General features: G+C 34.7%; 1 protein-coding gene across 2 annotated transcripts in view; it reads right to left on the reverse strand.

Moving 5' to 3' along the window:
• Window positions 1-1,265: 1,265 nt before the first annotated feature.
• LOC101898415 (semaphorin-2A) overlaps window positions 1,266-20,757 on the reverse strand; it is a 172,867-nt gene continuing 153,375 nt past the window's right edge. For both annotated transcript variants that reach the window (XM_020034693.2, XM_059120024.1), the window contains exons 11-15: window positions 9,554-9,890; window positions 9,024-9,187; window positions 8,775-8,927; window positions 5,962-6,070; window positions 1,266-1,809 (exon numbers count right to left, since the gene is read on the reverse strand). In XM_020034693.2, the coding sequence (XP_019890252.1) occupies window positions 1,741-1,809; window positions 5,962-6,070; window positions 8,775-8,927; window positions 9,024-9,187; window positions 9,554-9,890 (832 nt within the window). In that variant the 3' untranslated portion in view covers window positions 1,266-1,740. The remainder of the gene's footprint in view (window positions 1,810-5,961; window positions 6,071-8,774; window positions 8,928-9,023; window positions 9,188-9,553; window positions 9,891-20,757) is intronic.

Consider the following 20,757-nt stretch of genomic DNA (forward strand, 5'->3'; position numbering starts at 1 on the left):
TGTGAAAAAATTCCTACATAACTTACAGCGATGTCAAAAATACACAAAAAGGCGAGCTTCTGACTTTTTATGCTGATTTCGTAGATGAATATAGCCAAATATCGTAGACAATCAAATCATATAGATAATTCTAAATTTTGACTTTTGGAGATGATCGCAAAATATTTACGGGTTTAAATGAACGAAAACAGAAACATTTTCCTGATCACACAATTGAAACCAATCGACACCGAATGTAGCATGAGAACAGATTAAAGGACAGCGAAGATGTCTAGCATTTTAGATGTCCATTGGATTGTATTTAGCTGTGAAATGGACAACAACAACTAACAACACTACGGAGTGCATAAATGTTGGGCAAATGTCCCTGGTCAAAACGCTAAGGGTAATATTTGGGCAGTGCTCCGTGACATAATTTCAAAAGCGAAGTCTTCCAAAATGCATTCGAACTTAAAGGGGCTTCTAATATATTGTAGTGTTGTAGGGTATCACATGGTCGGCCTCGCACAGCTATAGCATTTGCTAACTTGTGTTTTTAAGTACCTATTATTTTCAACCGATTAGTATTACAGAACGTAGTTTGTTGACATTATTAGTTATTTGGCTCAAGTAGTATTTCAAGTTTTTTTTTAACATGGTTAATAGAAAATCCCAATTGAAAACAAGTGTTACATTTTGAGTGATCGATCGATTGCACTTTCATTACAACTAAAAATGTATTGTTTTTTTATTAATAAATTATTTTTTTACGTTTGATTGATTGTGTATATGAATGTGTGTATTAAATAATATGTATGTGAGTGTCTGATTCCAAACTTAGTTCACCAATTTTTAGCCATAGGATATACATGTGAGGATGTGTCTGTTTCGTTGTTAAGGGCAGTAGTTTTGTTAGCTTTAATGTGGGAAAGGAATTCTTTTCAATTACTTGATTTATTTTTATTAAATTTATATGCAATTTAAGTTAATAGTAGTTTTGTTTTTATTAATTTTTTTCTTGTTTCAATTTCTTGTTATCTAAAGTTTTCATTTGGCTAGCAAATTGTGAAAGCGATCATGAAAATACTTTGGATAAATATCATTAGAATCTCAGCTATCAACTGTAACTGTTATAAACTGTAATACGTTGCTTGTAGTAATGTCGATTTGATGGATTGTTATTCTTAGTTTATATACTGTTTTTTATTATTGTTTTTTTTTTTTTTTTGCATTTTGTTCTTTATTTATTATTTTCTTTTTTAATTGTAATATAATAAACTTACAAATCTCTATAATAAATGCCACGTTTATTGTGATCTCATATTGCTATTTTTCTTGTCATATGTATAATAATAATAATCGTAATAATGTTATGTATTTTTTAAATATGCGGGAACTTTTATAGTGTTTTGTCTCTTTGTCTTTGTCTAAACTGCAGATTTTATGTCTTTACGTTATGTTAGCGTTTAAACGGCTTCGTCATTGCCAGTTATCTTTTAATTAGTTTCTTTGCTATTTTGTTGTTTTTTTTCTTTGTTTTTATATAAATAGTATATTGCTATTGCTTTGCATTGTATATATATATGGTTAAGTATGTATGCGTTTGTGTGTCTGTTTTTTTGTGTGTTTCTCATGAATTTGTTAGTTGTTAAATTGTTGTTGTTTCCTTGTTTTTAGATCAAAATGAATAATTTTGTTTTTCTTTTAAAAAAGTTTAATGGACGTTAATGGATTAGCAGCATCATTGAGTCCTTCTTGATATCAGACTATGTTTTTGCGAAATACTTCATTGGGGTGTTGTTGGCTGAAATTTTGACGCGATGAACATTGCTGAAATGAAAAAAGGAGAAAAATACAGTGGTCAATAAATACAATAGGATATATATGGTTTCAATAAAAATTTTATTCTGCAATAACAGCTAGTCGAATTAAATTAATCTATATCTACAGGGCGAGATAAAAAAAACTGCAACAAATTCAAACGCCATAATTTTTACAGTTTTATTATATTATACTATTATTGAATAAAAGCAAAACATTTCGAAAATAGAAACAAATTTTAGAAAAAGTTAAAATTTTTTCCTTCAAACGGCCAATGAAACCGTCACACGCTGCCCGAATGTTGCTTTGCGGTATTTTGCCTCAATTTGGTATTTTTTAGTGTCAACCTTGTTTTTCAAAATACTCCAGACACAATAGTCGAACGCATAGTTATCCGGAGATTTTGGTGGCTATTGTGCGATGGAAATAAAACAAGGAATCTCATTTTGTAACCATTCTTGAATGGCGCGTGCTGAGTGCGATGGTGTTGAGTTCTGTTTGAATGACCAAGGTCTGCGGCCTCTACACCTTCCAGAATATTTTCGCGATAATATTCGGCATTTATTCTGATGCCACGGTCGATTAATACGAGCGGAGAGCGACCATCGGCTGTTATGGCGGCCCACACCATTACCGTGGCCGGTGCTTGAGTTCTGGTGGCCAACCGAAGCAGCACAATTTCAGCTGATCTCGTTATCAAGTAAACACGATCATTTTGTTTGTTTAAAAACTGCTAGACAATGAATGTTTTCTCATTGGAGAAAACCAAATTCCGCGAGTACAACTTTCGGTCAAGCGAAGCAACTTTTTAGCTCTTTTGAGTCTATTTTCTTTCCGTTGCGGTGTAAGTTTTTGCACTTTTTGGAATTTCAATGGCTTTACCCCGAGCTAATTTTTCAATATTTGCCGAATGGAATATTGCGATATGTTCAGCTCACGAGCCATTTTTCGGCCACTGTGAAGCAAGTCAAGCGATCAAGTCGCTTCTTTACTTTTCGAACCATTTCTGCTGATGTTGCTGTTTTCTTCCTTCCACTTCCTTGACGTCGGGCTACGCTGCCGGTATCAGCGTAACGAGCGATGGTACGAGACACAAAAGATTTATTCAAATTTAAATGCTGAAGTGCTCTAACGATAGCCAAGCGGTTTTCCAGCCAAATATAATAAAATAACACTATCACGCTTGAATTCTATCACGAATAACTTTTTTTCTGGAAAGTTTTTGCCAATATGCTTTTGTGCGCTTGTAAACAATATAATATGCTGTTATTGGAATAATTTTAGTAGCTGTCGGACGAGTGACTTCGAAATGACAGCAGTCTGAAGTTGGTTGCAGTTTTTTCATCTCACCCTGTACCTTAATAGAACCTTGAAATATTTGGTGAGGGTCACTCTTGGTCCGATGGGATCTGGTAAGGCTGGGTTTTTGGAAATTCATATTAGAACGGTACGAAAGGTATTAAAAGGTACTAAATATGATATATTTTGTACTTGAGGAAGCATAGAGAGGGTCACTGATGGAGTGTTTGAAAGATGTTTCAAAGGCACTATAAGTGTACGAAAAGTACTAAAATGTACTACATTTTGTGTCATTTCGTATCATGTGTGAAATTTAGTACAAATTGAATTTAGAGGAACGTTTCCTGAACCCTGGCGGAGTGTAGAATTCGGATGTGGAGTTTCGGATATGGATTTTTCGAAATTTGTACTTATGCGCTCGAAAAGTACTAAATGGTACTATATTTGGTACAATTTCGATTTGGGTTAACCGATAAAGCTTCGTACATATGTGTACTAAATGGTACAGAATTTGGTACAATTTAAATGTTGGGAGAACTAAGTTGGCCCTTATGGAAATGTGTACTTATGTATACTAACTGGTACTTAATTAGGTACAAATTCGAATTGTGGTGAACCAATAGAGCTGGAATTCTGCAATTTGGAAATTATAGTCACCGATGGAGAGTTTTTGGAAAGTCGAAAATTAAGGTTACGAAAAAGTCTAAAATGGTATAAAACCAATTGGTAGTGTGTGAACAAATAGAGCAAGTTATTGAAATTTGGTACAAAAATCAAGGTTCGAAAGTAAGTTTGATACATGAAGGTGGTTTTGGAAATGCGTACTGAAAGGATAGGGCTGGAATCCTCATATTAGATATTGAGGCCGATGTTGGTATTTGAATTTGATATTTGGCGGTAGTTTGGAAATGCGTCCAATATTTGTACGAAAAGTACTAAATTGTACTAAATTCGGTATTGGGTGAAGCGACAGGGCTGGAATCCTTAAATTTGATATTGAGGTATGTGTTGGTATCTGGAATTGAGATATAAAGGTGGTTTGGGGATGTGTAGTACAATTGTACGAAAAGTACTAAATGACACTAAATTTGGTATTGGGAGAGGGGATTGGGCTGGAATGCTGAAATTTGATATTTAGGTGAAGGGATAGGGCTGGAATCCTTTAATTTGATATTAAAGTCTCTGTTGGTATCTGGAATTGAAATCTGGCGGTAGTGTTAAAATGCGTCCTATATTTGTACGGAAAATACTAAATGGTACTAAATCTGTTATTGGGAGTAGAGCTAAAATCCTGATATTTTAGAAAGATGTCACTGTTGGTATCTTGTGCAGAGATTTGGAGCTCGTTTTGAAATATTTGCTTAACTCGAAAAGTACCAAATGGGGAAGTGTAGATTTTTTGGATATGCATACTAAATGTTACTTAAGTTGGTATCGGGAAGTTTAAGGTGAAATTATCGCTGATAAAACTGCGGGAACTTGTTTGTTTAGTTACCAATTATATTTTTGGCTGGTTTAAGTATCTCACGAATTTTTTGTAGTCGTCTTACAAACGACAAACGCTTGCAAATCATTGAATTTTATGATCAAAATGCGTGCGTTTTTTTTTTCTTCTAAAAAGTTTGAGCGCTTATTTCAATTTGCAACGTAGCAAATTTGACGCAATGATTACGTAAATAAGTAGAATTTTCGATTTTTGAATAAAGGTCAAGAAAAGTCAAAAGTGCGGTTTATGGCCGGTGGCATTCCTCGACCATACTTCTTCAAAAATGCTGACTTGAAACTTTTTTTGGCCAAATAGCAAGAGCTTCACTTGCTGACATGTGGATTCACATGCCACGCGAAAAAATTGATTTATTGAGAGGTAAGTTCGGAGAACATTTTATTTTAGGTTCGGGTCCGGTCATTGGCCTCGTGGGATTTGACATCTTTAGACTATTTTTTGTGGGGCTAAGGTAAAGCTCATGTCTTTACAGACGAGCATGATTCAACTGATGCATTCTTACCCAACATAAAAGGACGAATTCGTGACATTTCTGTCATTTCTGTAAGATAATGAACCGTTTGAGGCAAATGTATTCCTTTAATTTCACCAAACTTTTTCATTTTACATTTTTAATGTGAAAAATATTCCTAAATTTTCTTTTATACCTTTACGTACTAATACTTAAAAAATTCATGTCACTCAATTTACCTACAAAATTCAACTTTATTTATTCTCCTTAAATGGTTTCTACTTTCGAAGAACAAACCCTATAATTTTTTGCACACACACACTCGATCTACAACCAACCATCAATTGCAGTCTTCGAACTCTAAATACATATTTACGACACAATAATCCCCTTAACTACTCTAAACCTCCAATATTCAATTAAGCCTATAAATTTCATAAAATATTTATTGATTTTTAAATAATGAAAGGGATTACCAAGTAACTATTAAAACAAAAAGTGTTGTTGCCGTAACACCAATTGACTGCAGTGCAAAGTTCCCACAATGGGATGACGGACAATGCAATTCAACCCTGCCATTAAGTGAATATCAAATTAACTTGTTTGTGTGTGTGTGTGTGTGAATTAAGTTTAAACGTTCAAATTGTTCGATATTGATTTGTTGTTGTGTTATTACCGGCTAAATGCAACAGACCACAGAACAGAAAACACATGACGGCTCCGACGATATGTATGGATGGACGGGATATATATTCGAATAGGTGATGGGTCAACGGATAGTACGGATTTATTGTTGTGGTTTAGGTCAATGGAATGTAAATTCTTAGATATTTATGGTCTATGTCTTGATGTCAATCTATCTATTTTAATAGGTTAGTAGTTAGCTTGTGTCTTGTGCAAAACTTACCGCTTGTTTCTTTTCCCATGACTTCATGGCTGTTTTGTACTTCTCAAATTCGTGACACCAATCTGAATAGATTTTCTGATAGTCGTTACTCTTGTTAGGTGGTGTACATCTGTAATTGAGAAAAAAAGGAAAATAATGACAAGTGTTTAAGTGGAATTAATAATGATAATAAGAGTTATTTACGAATATCGAGGAACACCTTTGGTGAAAAAAAGTAGGTTTTTAACCGAAGGAAATTCGATGAAAAATGTGTACTAATTGTAGTTTATTTATTATTTATTTATTTATTATTATTATTATTATTATTATTATTATTATTATTATTATTATTATTATTATTATTATTATTATTATTGTTGTTATTATTATAATTATTATTATTATTATTATTATTATTATTATTATTATTATTATTATTATTATTATTATTGTTGTTATTATTATAATTATTATTATTATTATTATTATTATTATTATTATTATTATTATTATTATTATTATTATTATTATTGTTGTTATTATTATAATTATTATTATTATTATTATTATTATTATTATTATTATTATTATTATTATTATTATTATTATTATTATTATTATTATTATTTCTGTATTTATGATAATTAAAATCATTGAAGAATCATTTTCTCATTGTGCATTCTCACATCTGGTCTTTAGGTTATATAAATGATTGGACCATATTGGTTAAACACTATACAATTTTCTATCCTTTCAGGGAACTTCCCCTCATAAGATGGAGGCGGTTTAATTTTGACAAAAAAAGTTAAATAAAAAATAAAGAAATTGAAACAAATAAAGTTCGTTCTACGTCAGCTACAAATGTTCAGATCGAATCCAGGCGCGATATGTTGGGGCGATATTTCGAGGGGGAAAAGGGGCATCTTTCTATGGAAAACCATCACAATACTTATAAAAGATTTTCTCTGGCCTTCTTATGTTAGAGAATATCAATCCACTTCTATTTATAAAAGAATTTAAATGTGTATTTATCTAAAAGTTCACAGATACCTTATTTGAAAATCTCAAAGACCTGTTCTATCTACAGAAGAGCTCAAAAAAGATCCAAAAGCGTTTAAAGAGATTTGCTGTCTATAAAAGAGCTTAGATATATCTTCTTTCCATAGAAGAGCTCAAGGTGATTTTCTGTCTATAAAATAGCTCAGGGATAAATCTATTGAAAAGCTCAAGGAGAGATATTCCAGCTATATAAGAACTGAAGGAGAACTTCTATCCATAAAAGAGCTCAAGGAGAGAACTTCTATCTATAGATGGGTTCAATTAAAGATATTCTACCTATAGATGAGCTCAGTGAGAGATCTTCTACGCATAGATGAGCTCAATGAGAGATCTTCTGTCTCTAGGTGATCTCAATAAGAGATCTTTTATCAATATATGAGCTTACGGAAATCTTCTATTTAAAAGCCAGCTCAAGGAGATTTTCTATCCATAAAATAGCTCTTCTATCTTCAGATGAGCTCAAGGAGAGATTTTTTTTCTCAGCTCAATTCTTTCTATCTGTAGAAGACCTTAAAGAGATTTTCAATATATGAAAGAGGTTATATAGATGTTTAATCAGAAGAACTGAAAGAGATATTATACCTATTGAAGAGCTGTGTATAGAAGGCCTCAAAAATACCTTATATTTATAAATGAGCTCAAAGCGTTATTCTGTATATAAAAAGCTTACTAATATATTTCTCAACAATTTCGAGAAATTTAATAAAAGAGTTTCACCAGATCTTCAATCTTTAGAAGAGGTCCATAAAATTTATTAACTATAGAAGAGCTCATAGAAATCTTTTATCTGTAGTAGAGATCCTGTATCAATATGAGAGAATTACAAGATTTTTTATATATTTAACACCTCAAAGAGAAATTATATCCAAAGAAGAGCTCAAAGTAGTATTTTATCTATTGAAGATGCTCTATCTGTAAGAGAGAATAAAAGTATTGCATGTAGAAGAGCATAGCGAAAATCAAAGAGATTCTCAAAAAGAAGAACTGATTTGATAGATTTTACTCTTGAGTTAAAAATACTCTGATACGGTACAAGTTGGAACTCTCACGTGTACTCCTGTGTATTCGAAATTATGTAAGGCTTTACTCTTGGAATAAAATCGTATGGGGAAATAAATGGCATTTGTGTGCTTGAGTGTGTAGTCGCAAACAGTTTATTATGTAGATGTGGGCTGGGCGAATTTACCCATACTCAAAAACGAGCTAGGCATACCCGGTTTAATTCGTTTTTATTCGAGGAACTAAAATACCCAGTTTTGCCAAATAAAGCTATTTAAAATCCTCTCTCTTTCTCTCTTGAAGGTTCCGAAAATACTTTCTACTCTCAAGGGTCCTGAAAAAATTCCAATGTATAAAAGTTCATACCCATGCAAAAATGCAAATTTTAAAACCGTAAAACTCAAAGGTAAAGGAGTCTCTAACAAAGTTTGTCATTCTTAGCAAACATAAAAAGGTGTTATATTTATGGAGTACCCCAAAGGTTTTCATATGGTTTATAGAAGACTCCAAAGCATTTTAAAAATGTCCTTTATTTTGAAATAAGGCTCTAGAACGTACTTCAATGGTGTTGACTGTGGAGAAACTTGTCTCGTTCTCAAATAAGTGTGGTTGCATTTTGGGGTGCCTAATTCTCTCGAGCTATTTATGAAAATACTTTCGAATGTATTTTTATTTATTTATTTATTTTTTTTTTTCATTTCAAGTTCTTATATTTTTTTCATGTCGCATAGTAAGGGTTTAAAAAGTGTGAGTTATTCTACATTAACTTTACATACCTATGAGCATCAACGGTGATATTATAACTGCACAGCAAGGAACCACCCAAATGGCAATCATAACGTCCGCCATCGGCCTCATTAACGGATACCACAACCAAACCTCGCTCTGTGGTTTCAATGTATTTGGTGGGATTGTATTTGATTTCATAGCTAACAGAGAGAGAAAAAAACGAGAAAATTAAGGAACACACAAATGTGTGGTCAGTAATTAAAAAGTCCAATTTTTTCTAAATTCATTTCTCTTACCGTCCCTTATCCTTTGAGTGGTGATACCAAGTGACTTGTTCATTTTTCAAAACCTCGGGTATTTTAACGAAGCACCCCAAATGTACACTTTGGCCATAGGTAACGGTGATTTTCTTCTTTAAAACGCTCGAATCACAAATATCGCTGGTCTCATTGCCAACGTCCTGGAAAAGAAAAGAAAATACAGATGAATAATGTTAAAAATAGAAGTTTCTAGTGCCGCAGAATTTAGTTGATTGCAATGTGGTGTGATCGGAATCAAATGAACCAAATTGATTATTTTATAATGATAGCTGCTTTTGTAATTTGTATGGTTATGGTTATGGTATGGTTAAAGTTTTCTTTTCAATTTTCATAACACAAACCAATACTGGTTTATAGTATTAGTGTTTAAGATATTTGTCAAATGTATTAACCATCCATTCCAACAGCTTCATTGTCTTCTTCATCTTCTTCCGCTACCACTTTGTATGTCACATGTTAAAAAAACCAAAAATCTGAATAAAAAATCGACAAAAACTCAACCTTACCTGCAACAAATCCAATTCGTACGGACGACATGTATTGGCGTCCTTATCCCAACCACAGTAGGGATCACGTACACAGCGGAAACAATTGTCGTAGCGACGATTGCACATGGCCATGTCGATTTGTTTGACACGATGATCCGTGGCAACGTACAACGATTTACGTGTCTGACTGATTTGCATCACCTGAATGGGTTCGTTGGGGGCGATTTCAAAGATATCCAAGAGCTTCGACAGAGATTCGCCGTTGCGATAATACTGAACGATTTTGTAGATGTGTCCCGAATTGGAGCCAACATAATAAACGGTATATTCTTGATTTAAGATATCGATTTTAATTCTGTTTGGTGAGAGGGGAAAACGAAAGAGAAAAAAAAAAAGAAATCAAACACACAGTTACGCAAAATTGTTAAATTCAATCACAAGAGAGGGGATGAATGAAATAAGTAAAGAATAAATACAAAAATAATATCTTCAGTGTTCTCTTATTTTTTATTTGAACAATAACGGGATTGTTATGGCCATTAATATGATACCTTTTGTAATTAAAGTTTTACAAAAAGGATTTCAATATATTCATCTGAACACACGCACATCCATGGCCAAAGACAGTTTTTCTTTGCGCAGAGCAGCGGGAAATATTTGGCAGCCATTTGCATCTGGAGGGTGCCAACAGCAACAGAATAATAAAAGGATTTCAGGTAATCCTGGTAATACACAATGCACAGTGTTTCGTAGAAAATATGATCAAAGTTTTTTTTTTTTTTTTTGAGCCGAACCAATACCCAATAAAAATTCGGTAAGTACAAGCAAGTGGAAATTTTAGAACTACAAGTGATGACAACCACCTACTCTTAAAATTACCAGTAATATTTGAGGAAACTAATATTTGGAAGGCATATCCAAGACTGAATTTATTTCCACCAAATTTGACGGAGGCATTTTTACTTTTCGTACCAAATAACCGTGACTTTGAAAAATATACATATCGGTATGGTATTGGGAATAGGTTGAATGAGCCAAAATCAATTAAATTTTAGCTGATATTACATATTTGGGGCACAATACCCGTGAAATCGGATGAATGTATGTATGGAAGCTATATCAAAATCAGGAAGCTATAGAAAATCTGGCAGATGTATTTGTGACCACCATTGTGACAACTAAAGTTCTAAGTAAACAAGTTCCCGTACTCCACCGCAAACACGTGGTGGCATCTGGCTTCTCTCGCAACCGTATACTTGAATATCCTTGTAGTCTGCTTGAGTACTTATTAAGGTGTCTTGCAACCGTAACTTTGTATATACCTATAGTCTGCTTGAGTTGAATATCCTTGTGGTCTGTATGAGTACTTATTAAGGTCTCTCGCAACCGTATCCTTGGATATAATTGTTGTCTGCTTCTATACTTATTAAGGAGTCTTGCAACCATAGCTTTTAATATCCCTATAGAATGTTTGAATACTTATACAGGGTTGCCCATATTCGACGGACCCATCTGGCAACGCCATAACTTTTGACAGAGATGTCACATCACTTAATGACATACCGCGTTTGAAGCGTCAGTCCAAGCAGATTTTTACCATGAACCAATACACGCCATGCGAAATAATTGAAATTTACATTCAACAAAAGAAGTCAATTGTGAAAACTCAACGTGCTTTTAAAACATTAAGAAATGTGAGAAGTGCGCCTTCTAAGAACACCATTAAGCGTTTATACGAAAAATTTTCGACTGGTAAGGCTCTTTCTAATCCGAAGAGGCCATATAAAAGTCGACCAAGGCGATCGGTCATCCCAAAAACGCCGTTCTCAGCAGTTGGGCATGGCTCGGTCCACTTTACAACGGATTATTCGCATTGATTTGCATTTGTTCCCGTACAAAATTCAATTGACGCAAAGAACAAGCCTCGTCGATTGGAATGGGCCCAAAGGTCCGTCGAATATGGGCAACCCTGTATTCTTGATCAGCATAAAATTCTTTGTCGATTGAGCATTGCCCGTCCATCTATACGCCTGTGGAATTCACTCATTTACTCAAATGTATATTATGTCTGAAAGGACTTTTGATAATGGACCATGAGGGTCCATGTCTTCGTATATCCCCCATATACGGTACGGTACCTCCCGATATTCGGTATTATGATGATTTTAGCGACATTATTTACCGAAATTCTTTCAAATTTGGTATTTGATGTTTGTAATGGATACTACAACCTATGGCAAAAAATTATCTGTGCAGGTCCACGTCTTCCTATAGTCCCCATATAACGGTACCTCCCGATATTCGTTATTTTGATGATTTTAGCTACCGATTTTCTTTGAGACTTGCAAAATTCGTTCCAAATGGCGGAGGGTAATCAAAGTTCATCCCGATCGAACTTACAGCTTTTTTAATTGTTTTGTTATTATGATTGCATAAATTAGTAAGCCTGACAATCATAATATGTCAGCAAGTAAGATAAAACCTTATTTCAAATGTGGCTTAAAACACAAATCCTTTGATTATCGTCAAACCACTGTGCACGAATTTCAATCCAATAAAACTGAAACTCAGAGGATTTTACTTGATACATTTGCCTTTATTCATTCATTCATTCTCTTCATTACATTTGCTGTGGAAATTCTTCAACGCACAGAGAAACAAAAAAATCATTTAGTTTTTGTTGTCTTTGGTTGGGATATTTAAAATGCAATGCCTCACACACAAGTCGGTGCAACATGATTGTGCAGCATCCAGCGAATGGCATCAACAATACAATTCCTACTTAACTAGCATCAAGCCGTTAGCCGGCGGAAAGTCTGTCTCTACTGCAATAAAAATTACACTGACGCCGCCAATGGCCAATTTTGCCTTGCCATCCTGTCCAGTGGCTTGCGGGACTACTGAGCTGGCTGGCTGGCAAGGTGGGTTGCATCGCTTGTGCACCGTTATGATTTTGTTGTTGAGCATTTATGTGATCATAACGTCATTAAAATATAAAAGTATCAAAAAGTAATTTAATATTAAGTGGTATTATTGCAATCGCCCATGGCATGCTGGCGGGAGTTGTAAGCAGATATTGATTTTTTCATTATAAATTCACAACAAGTAAAAAAACATTAAGTTCGGCCGGGCCAAACTTTTAATACCCTCCACCCTAGGGTAAAAGAACATTAGAAGAAATGTGGCAAAAAACATTAAAATGCCGAATATCGGGAGGTACCGTTATATAGGGGCTACACCAACACGTGCACCTATAATTACAATGTTTCGCCACACGAAGTAGGACCCATTATGACCCACAAATACCAACTTTTACACAAATCAGTGAAAAAATGTGGCATAAATCATTAAAATACCGAATATCGGGAGGTACCGTCATATGGGGACTATACCAGAACGTGGACCTATACATGCAATGTTTTGCCACACGCTCAGGGACCCGTTGTGACCTACAAATACCAATTTTCAGACAAATAAGTGGAAAAATGTGGCATAAATCATCAAAATACCGAATATCGGTAGGTACCGTTATATGGGGGCTATACCAAAACGTGGACCTATACATGCAATGTTTTGCCACACGCTCAGGGACCCGTCATGACCTACAAATACCAATTTTCAGATAAATCCGTGAAAAAATGTGGCATAAATCATCAAAATACCGAATATCGGGAGGTACCGTTATATGGGGACTATACCAGAACGTGGACCGATATATCTCATTTTCAATACCAACCATCCTAGGGACAATACACACACTTGTGCCAAATTTCAAAGGTCTACGTCAAATAATGTGGGCTCTATCGTGATTTCAACAGACAGACAGACAGACAGACGGACAGACAGACGGACAGACAGACAGACAGACGGACATCGCTAAATCGTCTTAGAATTTTATGCTGATTATGAATATATATACTTTATGGGGTCTACGACGAATATTTAGAGGTGTTACAAACGGAATGACAAAGTTAATATACCCTCCTACCCATGGTGGAGGGTATAATGAACGAACGAACGAATGAATGAGCGGACGAAGTGCAATGAATGAATGAACGAGATGAGATGCACGCACGACTTTACTCTCACACACACACACACACACTCATTCTCACATTCATTCCTTGTTGTGCTGTGCAACGAAGGGCTTGCAGTTGTGTGCGTCGGCAAGTGTTTCATTTGCATTTTCCCATTTTTAAGCCGATATTACACGGCATTATGATTTCGGCATAAGTATTTAATTAAAGGTGTTCATTTTATATGCCATGGCTTTATTTGCTGCCTTTTGCAAATGTAATTAAAAGTTGTGATTGATATTCATAAGGAGGTCCACAAACATCACCATTAACCATTTTCAATTATTGATTCATGTAATTGAAAAATGCCGAATGAGCCGAAAAATGAAAGGTTTACCTAGCAATGGGTGGGAAGTATGGAATGATAATCATAAAATTGAAAAAAAATTATAGATTGCCGAAAAATGCACATTGTGGGTCTTAGATGGATGGACCCAACAACATTCTACACTACTAGCAATGACAACCACATACCTTCTATATTATTAGAATCCTTAAATTAATGACAATTACAGGGTTGCCCATATTCGACGTACCCATGTTTTTTTTTTTTTTTTTTAAACAAAGAAAAAAATAAAAATTTGGCGCATGGCAATGTTAATCATTTAATTTGTTCCAAGTAGATTTGTTTATATCAATTTTTGAATATAATATCTCTCAAAGGGCCGCCTCTGGCGTTGATGACGTATTGTGCCCTTTTTGCTGCATTTTCTATCGTTTTTGCCAACATTTCGGCCGGAATAGCGGCTATTTCTCCACGAATGTTGTCTTCTACGGTCAATGGCTTGTTAATGTAAACCTTTGACTTCAAATATCCCCACAAGAAGAAGACAGGCGGCGTAAAATCGGGCGAACGTGGTGGCCAGTCCAAATCACCACTTTTCGACATCAAACGGGCCGGAAACAAATTCTTCAGAAAATCGATTGTTATGCGACTTGTGTGCGGTGGAGCGCCGTCTTGTTGAAACCAGAACTGCCTCATACGGTTTCGACAAATAATTGGCATCACAAATTTGTCGCGATAACGCTCCTGATTGATGGTAACAGCATGGCCATTTTCATTTTGGAAGAAAAACGGTCCAATGACTGTTTTCGCACTAACGCCGCACCAAACTGTGACTTCTTCGTCATGAAGAGGCACTTCTAGAATCTCCTGAGGATTTTCAGTGGCGTAAAAACGGCAATTTTGCTTATTTACGGTCCCATTCAATGTGAAATGGGCTTCATCGGACATAATAATTTTGTTCCAAACTTGCTCGTCATCTTCGGCCATTTCGATGAATCTGTGGGCCCATTCTAATCGACGAGGCTTGTCCGCAGGCAACATTCTTTGCGTCAATTGAATTTTGTACGGGAACAAATCCAAATCAATGCGAATAATCCGTTGTAAAGTGGACCGAGCCATGCCCAACTGCTGAGAACGGCGTTTTTGGGATGTTCTTGGGGACTTCTCAACACTGGCTCGTACGGCAGCGATATTCTCGGCCGATCGCCTTGGTCGACTTTTATATGGCCTCTTCGGATTAGAAAGAGCCTTACCAGTCGAAAATTTTTCATATAAACGCATAATGGTGTTCTTAGAAGGCGCACTTCTCACATTTTTTAATGTTTTAAAAGCACGTTGAGTTTTCACAATTGACTTCTTGTAAATTTCAACTATTTCATAGCGCTTGCGTGGCGTGTATTGGTTCATGGTAAAAATCTGCTTGGACTGACGCTTCAAACGCGGTATGTCATAAAGCGATGTGACATCTCTGTCAAAAGATATGGCGCTGCCAGATGGGTCCGTCGAATATGGGCAACCCTGTACCTTCTATATTATTAGAATCTTTAAATTAATGACCATTACATGCCCTATGAATTGCCGATGGGCTATAAAATAATGAGTTATTTCTATAAAATTTTCAAGGCAAAATAGCTTACTTTTCTCTTATCAAGTAATAAGTAACAATAGCACAGGGAGCACATCTGACTACAAAAGCTAAGGTAGTTAGCTCTTATCTTGTAGCCAGCAAACAAAAATTGAAAGAATACCAAGAGTTTTGTAACGCATATATCGTAATTGAACAATACTTGGTGCGTGCAAGTTGTTCCTGACCAATAATTAGAAGATGGTCAGTTCAACCCCTCTATCAGGAAAAATAAACTGTGAATTATTAGCACCTGGTAACAGTTGAGTGCTTATTAACTTCCTTTGATATGTCTACGTTGAAGTGGAGCGTATTGATGCTTTTTGGCAAGTATTACGGATACAAAATGTACTCAAAAATCGCGTAAAATTTTGAAAATTTATTTTTTTTTGATATTTGAAATGTACAGGGTGAGGTAAAAAAAAACTGCAACAAAGTCAAACGCCATAATTCTTATTGTTATACCCTACACCACAAGGTGGTCAGGGTATTATGTGTTTTTGCATTTGTTTGTAACAGGCTAAAGGAAACGAGATAGACCCATAGTTCCTTTTGATGATCTGCATAGAATGACATTCTGAGTCGATTTATGCATGTCCGTTCGTCTGTACATGTATTTTTGTAAACAAAGTATAGTTCGCATTTATTGACCTATCCAGATAAAATTTTGCACAAATCATTTGTTTGGCCCAAGGACAAACCTTACTGAAATTGGAGATAATCGGTCAATATTTAGATATAGCTCCCATATATATCATCGTCCGATTTGCCTTTTATTGTGCACCAAACGTCTTAAACGTGCACCAAACGACTTAAAGGCTTTCTTTACTGTTTTTTTATACCCTACAACACTATGTGTTGGGGGTATTATAAGTTTGAATGGGCCAAAAATTATGTAACACCTCGAAATATTGATTTCCCACATAGGAAAGTGTATATGGATCTTCCTATCTCGCCGAGCTGAGTCGATCTAGCTATGTATGTCCGTCCGTCCGTCTTCCAATTTTCATGATCATCGGGTAATATTTAGTGGGTGAAATAGACCATAACATTTGTGTTAAATAACAGTCAAATTTTCCATTAAACCGCGAATATTTTTAATCCCGACGAAATCACAAATAGACGAACGGGTCAATTCTGACCGTTATGTCGATGCCGATAGTAAATATATCGGATATATATAGCGAAATATACACAATGTGTATATACAAAGGAAGGGGATGTTAGCTAGAATGCTTATATCTCAAGAACGACGGAACCGATTTTGACAAAATTTGTCAATTCAGAATGCCCTCTTGGCATAAAATCTAAAAAATCGCATAAAAAATGCCAGTTGTGATGTTAATATAGATTTTGTATTATTTTGTGAAATTTTATTTTGGGCCATTCCCGCTGAAGCGCTTGCTTGAAGTAATCGACACTTTGGTATTTTTTAGTGTCAACCTTCCTTTCAAAAATACTCCAGACACAATAGTCTAACGGATTGGTATCCGGATATTTTGGTGGCCATTGTGCGCTGGAAATGAAGCTATTGGCCATATCTTGGTTGGGGCATACTGAATGCCATGGTGCTGAGTCCTGTTGGCATGTCTGCGTGCCCAAGGTTTTATTACACCTTCCAGAATATTTTCGCGATAATATTCGGCATTTGTTCTGATGTCGATTAATACAAGCGGATAGTGACAATCGGCTGTTATGGCGGCCCACACCATCACAATGGCCGGCGCTTCGGTTCTGGTGGCCAACCGAAGGTGCACATTTTCAGCTGACATCTTTGGCAAGTAAACACGATCATTTTGTATGTTTGCAAACTGCTGGACAACGAATGTTTTTTTTTATCGGAGAAAACCAAATTCGACAGTTCAGCTCTTTTGAGTCTATTTTCTTTCTGTTGTGGTGTTAGTTCTTGCACTTTGTGGAATTTCAAGAGCTTAACCTCGAGTTAGTTTTTAAATATTTGCCGAATGGAATATTGCGATATGTTCAGCTCATGAGCCATTTTTCGGCCATTGCGATCAAGTAGATTCTTTACTTTTCGAACCATTTCTGCTGATGTTGCTGTTTTCTTCCGTCCACTTCCTTGACATCCACCTATGCTATCAGTATCACGGTAACGAGTAATGGTATGAGACACAAAAGATTCATTCACATTTAAATGCTGGAGTGCTCTAACGACAGCCACTTGTGGTTTTTCAGCCAAATATATAAAAATCACGCCTGAATTCCATCACGAATAACTTTTTTGCTGGAAAATGAGCTGTCACTGGAATAATTTTAACAGCTTTCGGTCCAGTGGCTTAGAAATGACAACATTCTGTATAAGTTCAGCCCCATATAATGGTACTTTTAAATTTTAGGTACTTTGACTATTACTTTTGGTCACACGTGACGTTTTCATAAGGTGGAGGGTTTAAAAAGCGGAATTGTAGATATTATCTTCATTTCTAACCACCGTAATAAAACTCAATAAAGCAGTTCATAAATTCTGCCTGAGGGTAATAGAAAATATATACATTTCCTCTTGTTAATCTAATTATCACCTTCCATCTTTGACATTAATAGGACAATATATGCTGTGTATTAGCAAAAAAAAAAAAAAAAGAAAAAAAAAATATCACATCAAACTATTCATTTTGCACCATCATAAAAAACCCTCAAAATGCTTATTAAGTGAAATAACGACAGTATCCGTGACATAGCAAAGAGGAGAAAAAAACATAAATTTTACGACTGCAGCATAATTTAATTACAAATGTCTTTTTTTTTTGCATTGCATCTCCCATTCCCTACAAAACTCCGACCCTCAACACAAAACTTTATAATCGGCAGCATGTACATTTGAATCTACCAGAGAGAAATTAAAAATTAATTAAAAAATAATTAAAAATCTACAAAATCCAATAAAAAAAGTAATTCATTGCGGTTTAAATCGATACAATAAAACAATCAATAATAACAATAGTAATAATATGTGTGAGAGCAGTTATAAATTGTTGTTAACGTAAAACAGATTAATAAACGAGTATGCAGCCGTTGACAACGTGTTGCAAGCGAAACGTGTTTAAACCCCCTTTTTTGCAACAACCATATTTTTGTTACAGGATGTTTTTTTTTTTTTTTTGTTCTCCAATAAAGACTAGGACCTTAAATAAAATTTACCACATAATGGTTTTACAGTTGGACCATTATATTTCAATTTCAAATAAATAATAAAATAAATATTTATTTCTAACAAATGTTTGAACTATGCTCTCTCTCTCTCGAGTAACCCTTTTGTGCAGAGGTTATTGAGATTTTTGAGCGCTTCTCCCCAACACCGCTCATTTATCTGTTTATTATTAATTGAAATTGCAATTATGTTTTAATTAATTTGTATGCATATTAAATAAAATAATTTACATAAACCTACAGATGTGCACAGATGCAATGCATTTTCGCTTGCATCAGCACTCTAATGTGTTGCTGTTGTTGTTGTTGCAGACGTTATTTTTTTTTGTTTCTGGTTTTATGTTTTCCAGTGACCTTTACACGCTGTCGCTGGCATACAAACACGTAAATGTAATTTGCGATAATTGTAATCCATCACCAATGAAATAATTCAATTTTAGGTCGGGGTAAATTGTTTTTAATTAAATACAAAAAAAAGGAATTAATTTTTTTCAATAAATCGAAGCTATCTTTCGAGGTCATCATCAAGTGAGTGACAATTGAAAATGTAATCTGTTGTGAATGTGTTTTTTTTTGTGCTTCTGTTTTATTTTTATAGAGAGGGGGTGGCTTAAGTGTTCGAAGTCAATTGACAATAATGAAAATTCAATAAAAGACCCCGTTTTTGATTTGGAACCTGAAAGCACTCCTCTTTGAGAAACCATACTTAAAAAAAAAAACAGCTTACTTTATGCCATAGAAAGAACTTTTTGAAGTGTATCAACAGAGAAAGTAATTTCATTGAAAATGCCATGACATCGTGGAAGTTTCTTTAAAGGGAATATTTTAGTTTCTAAATCATCTTGAAATACTGAAAAGAGTTTACAAAGCACCCCTTTTTCGTAAACCACGTTCTTAAAATACTCCTTTCTATAGCAAGTGTCCCATTAGGGTCCTATAAATCATATTATTACTATGAAGAGATTTTTAAAAAGCACCATTTCTTTGCGAATAGGTTCCTTTAAAGTCATTTTATTGGAATTTCGTGTCATTGAGAAAGTGTGCTTAAAGATAATCATCCTAACTTTTCCGGAGAGTCCTTTCCTGGGGAAAGAGTTTTGGGGCTTTGAGGATAAGCCCTATAAAGATCTTTACTCTCTTTAAGAAAAGGACGAAAGCAAAGGATATTATCCAAATATCTAATAAACGGTTTTTCTTAAGGACGATGTTCATAAAAACACACAACTTTCACTAACACAGAGTACTCTGAAAGACCCAAAGTACTTTTTCTTAGTAAACGATTCCTCAAACCATTCTTCGCTTCTTCTTTGTCAAAGTGTTTCTAAAACCAACTTTTATTTGGTGAAGTTCTCAAAGTATTCTTTTTTGAATAAGGTGTCATAGGCTAATTTTTCTTCGAGAGAGAATCTCTAAAATCAAATTTTCCTTAAGAAAAAGATACAGTGTACGCAAATATCAAGGAGAGTATCAAAAGTACTTTCTTTGTAAAATAGGGTCTTAGAAAAAAGTCTATTTGAGAAATGATCATTAAGAATACCCCATTGAGAAAAGGTTTTTAGAAGCACCTTCTCTTTAAGTATGGACTGCCAAAAGCACTCTTTCTATTAGGAAATGCTCTTAAAAGCTCATATTTTCGAGAAAGGGTGTCTAAAAACACATCATCATTTTATAACGACATTTTGAGTAACGACCCTTCTAATCGGGACAATAAAAGGAACCTTTAAAATTACCTTTTCTTTGAACAGGGTCATCGCAATAAATCTTTAAATGGTTATATGGTCTTTGAAAAAAAGGTTTTTAGAACGGAGTCTCAAAGATCCATTCTCTTGAGAATGTTCATAAAACCTTCTTCACTTAAAAGCAAATAAAACTTTTTTTAAATAGAGTCGTTTTTGAGGGAGAGTCTTCAAGCCAACTTTTTTGAAAAATTACCATTAAAATAATCTTTTTATTGAAAAATAAACGGAAAAAAGGGTTTTCACAGCTACCTTTCCTTGGGTACATTTATCCTGTCATTAAAGTAGGGAAGCAAAAACCAAAATTTCTTCTGAAAAATATATCTAAAGGA

This window comes from Musca domestica, unplaced genomic scaffold (assembly GCF_030504385.1).
Source record: "Musca domestica strain aabys unplaced genomic scaffold, Musca_domestica.polishedcontigs.V.1.1 16, whole genome shotgun sequence".
Lineage (NCBI taxonomy): Eukaryota > Metazoa > Arthropoda > Insecta > Diptera > Muscidae > Musca > Musca domestica.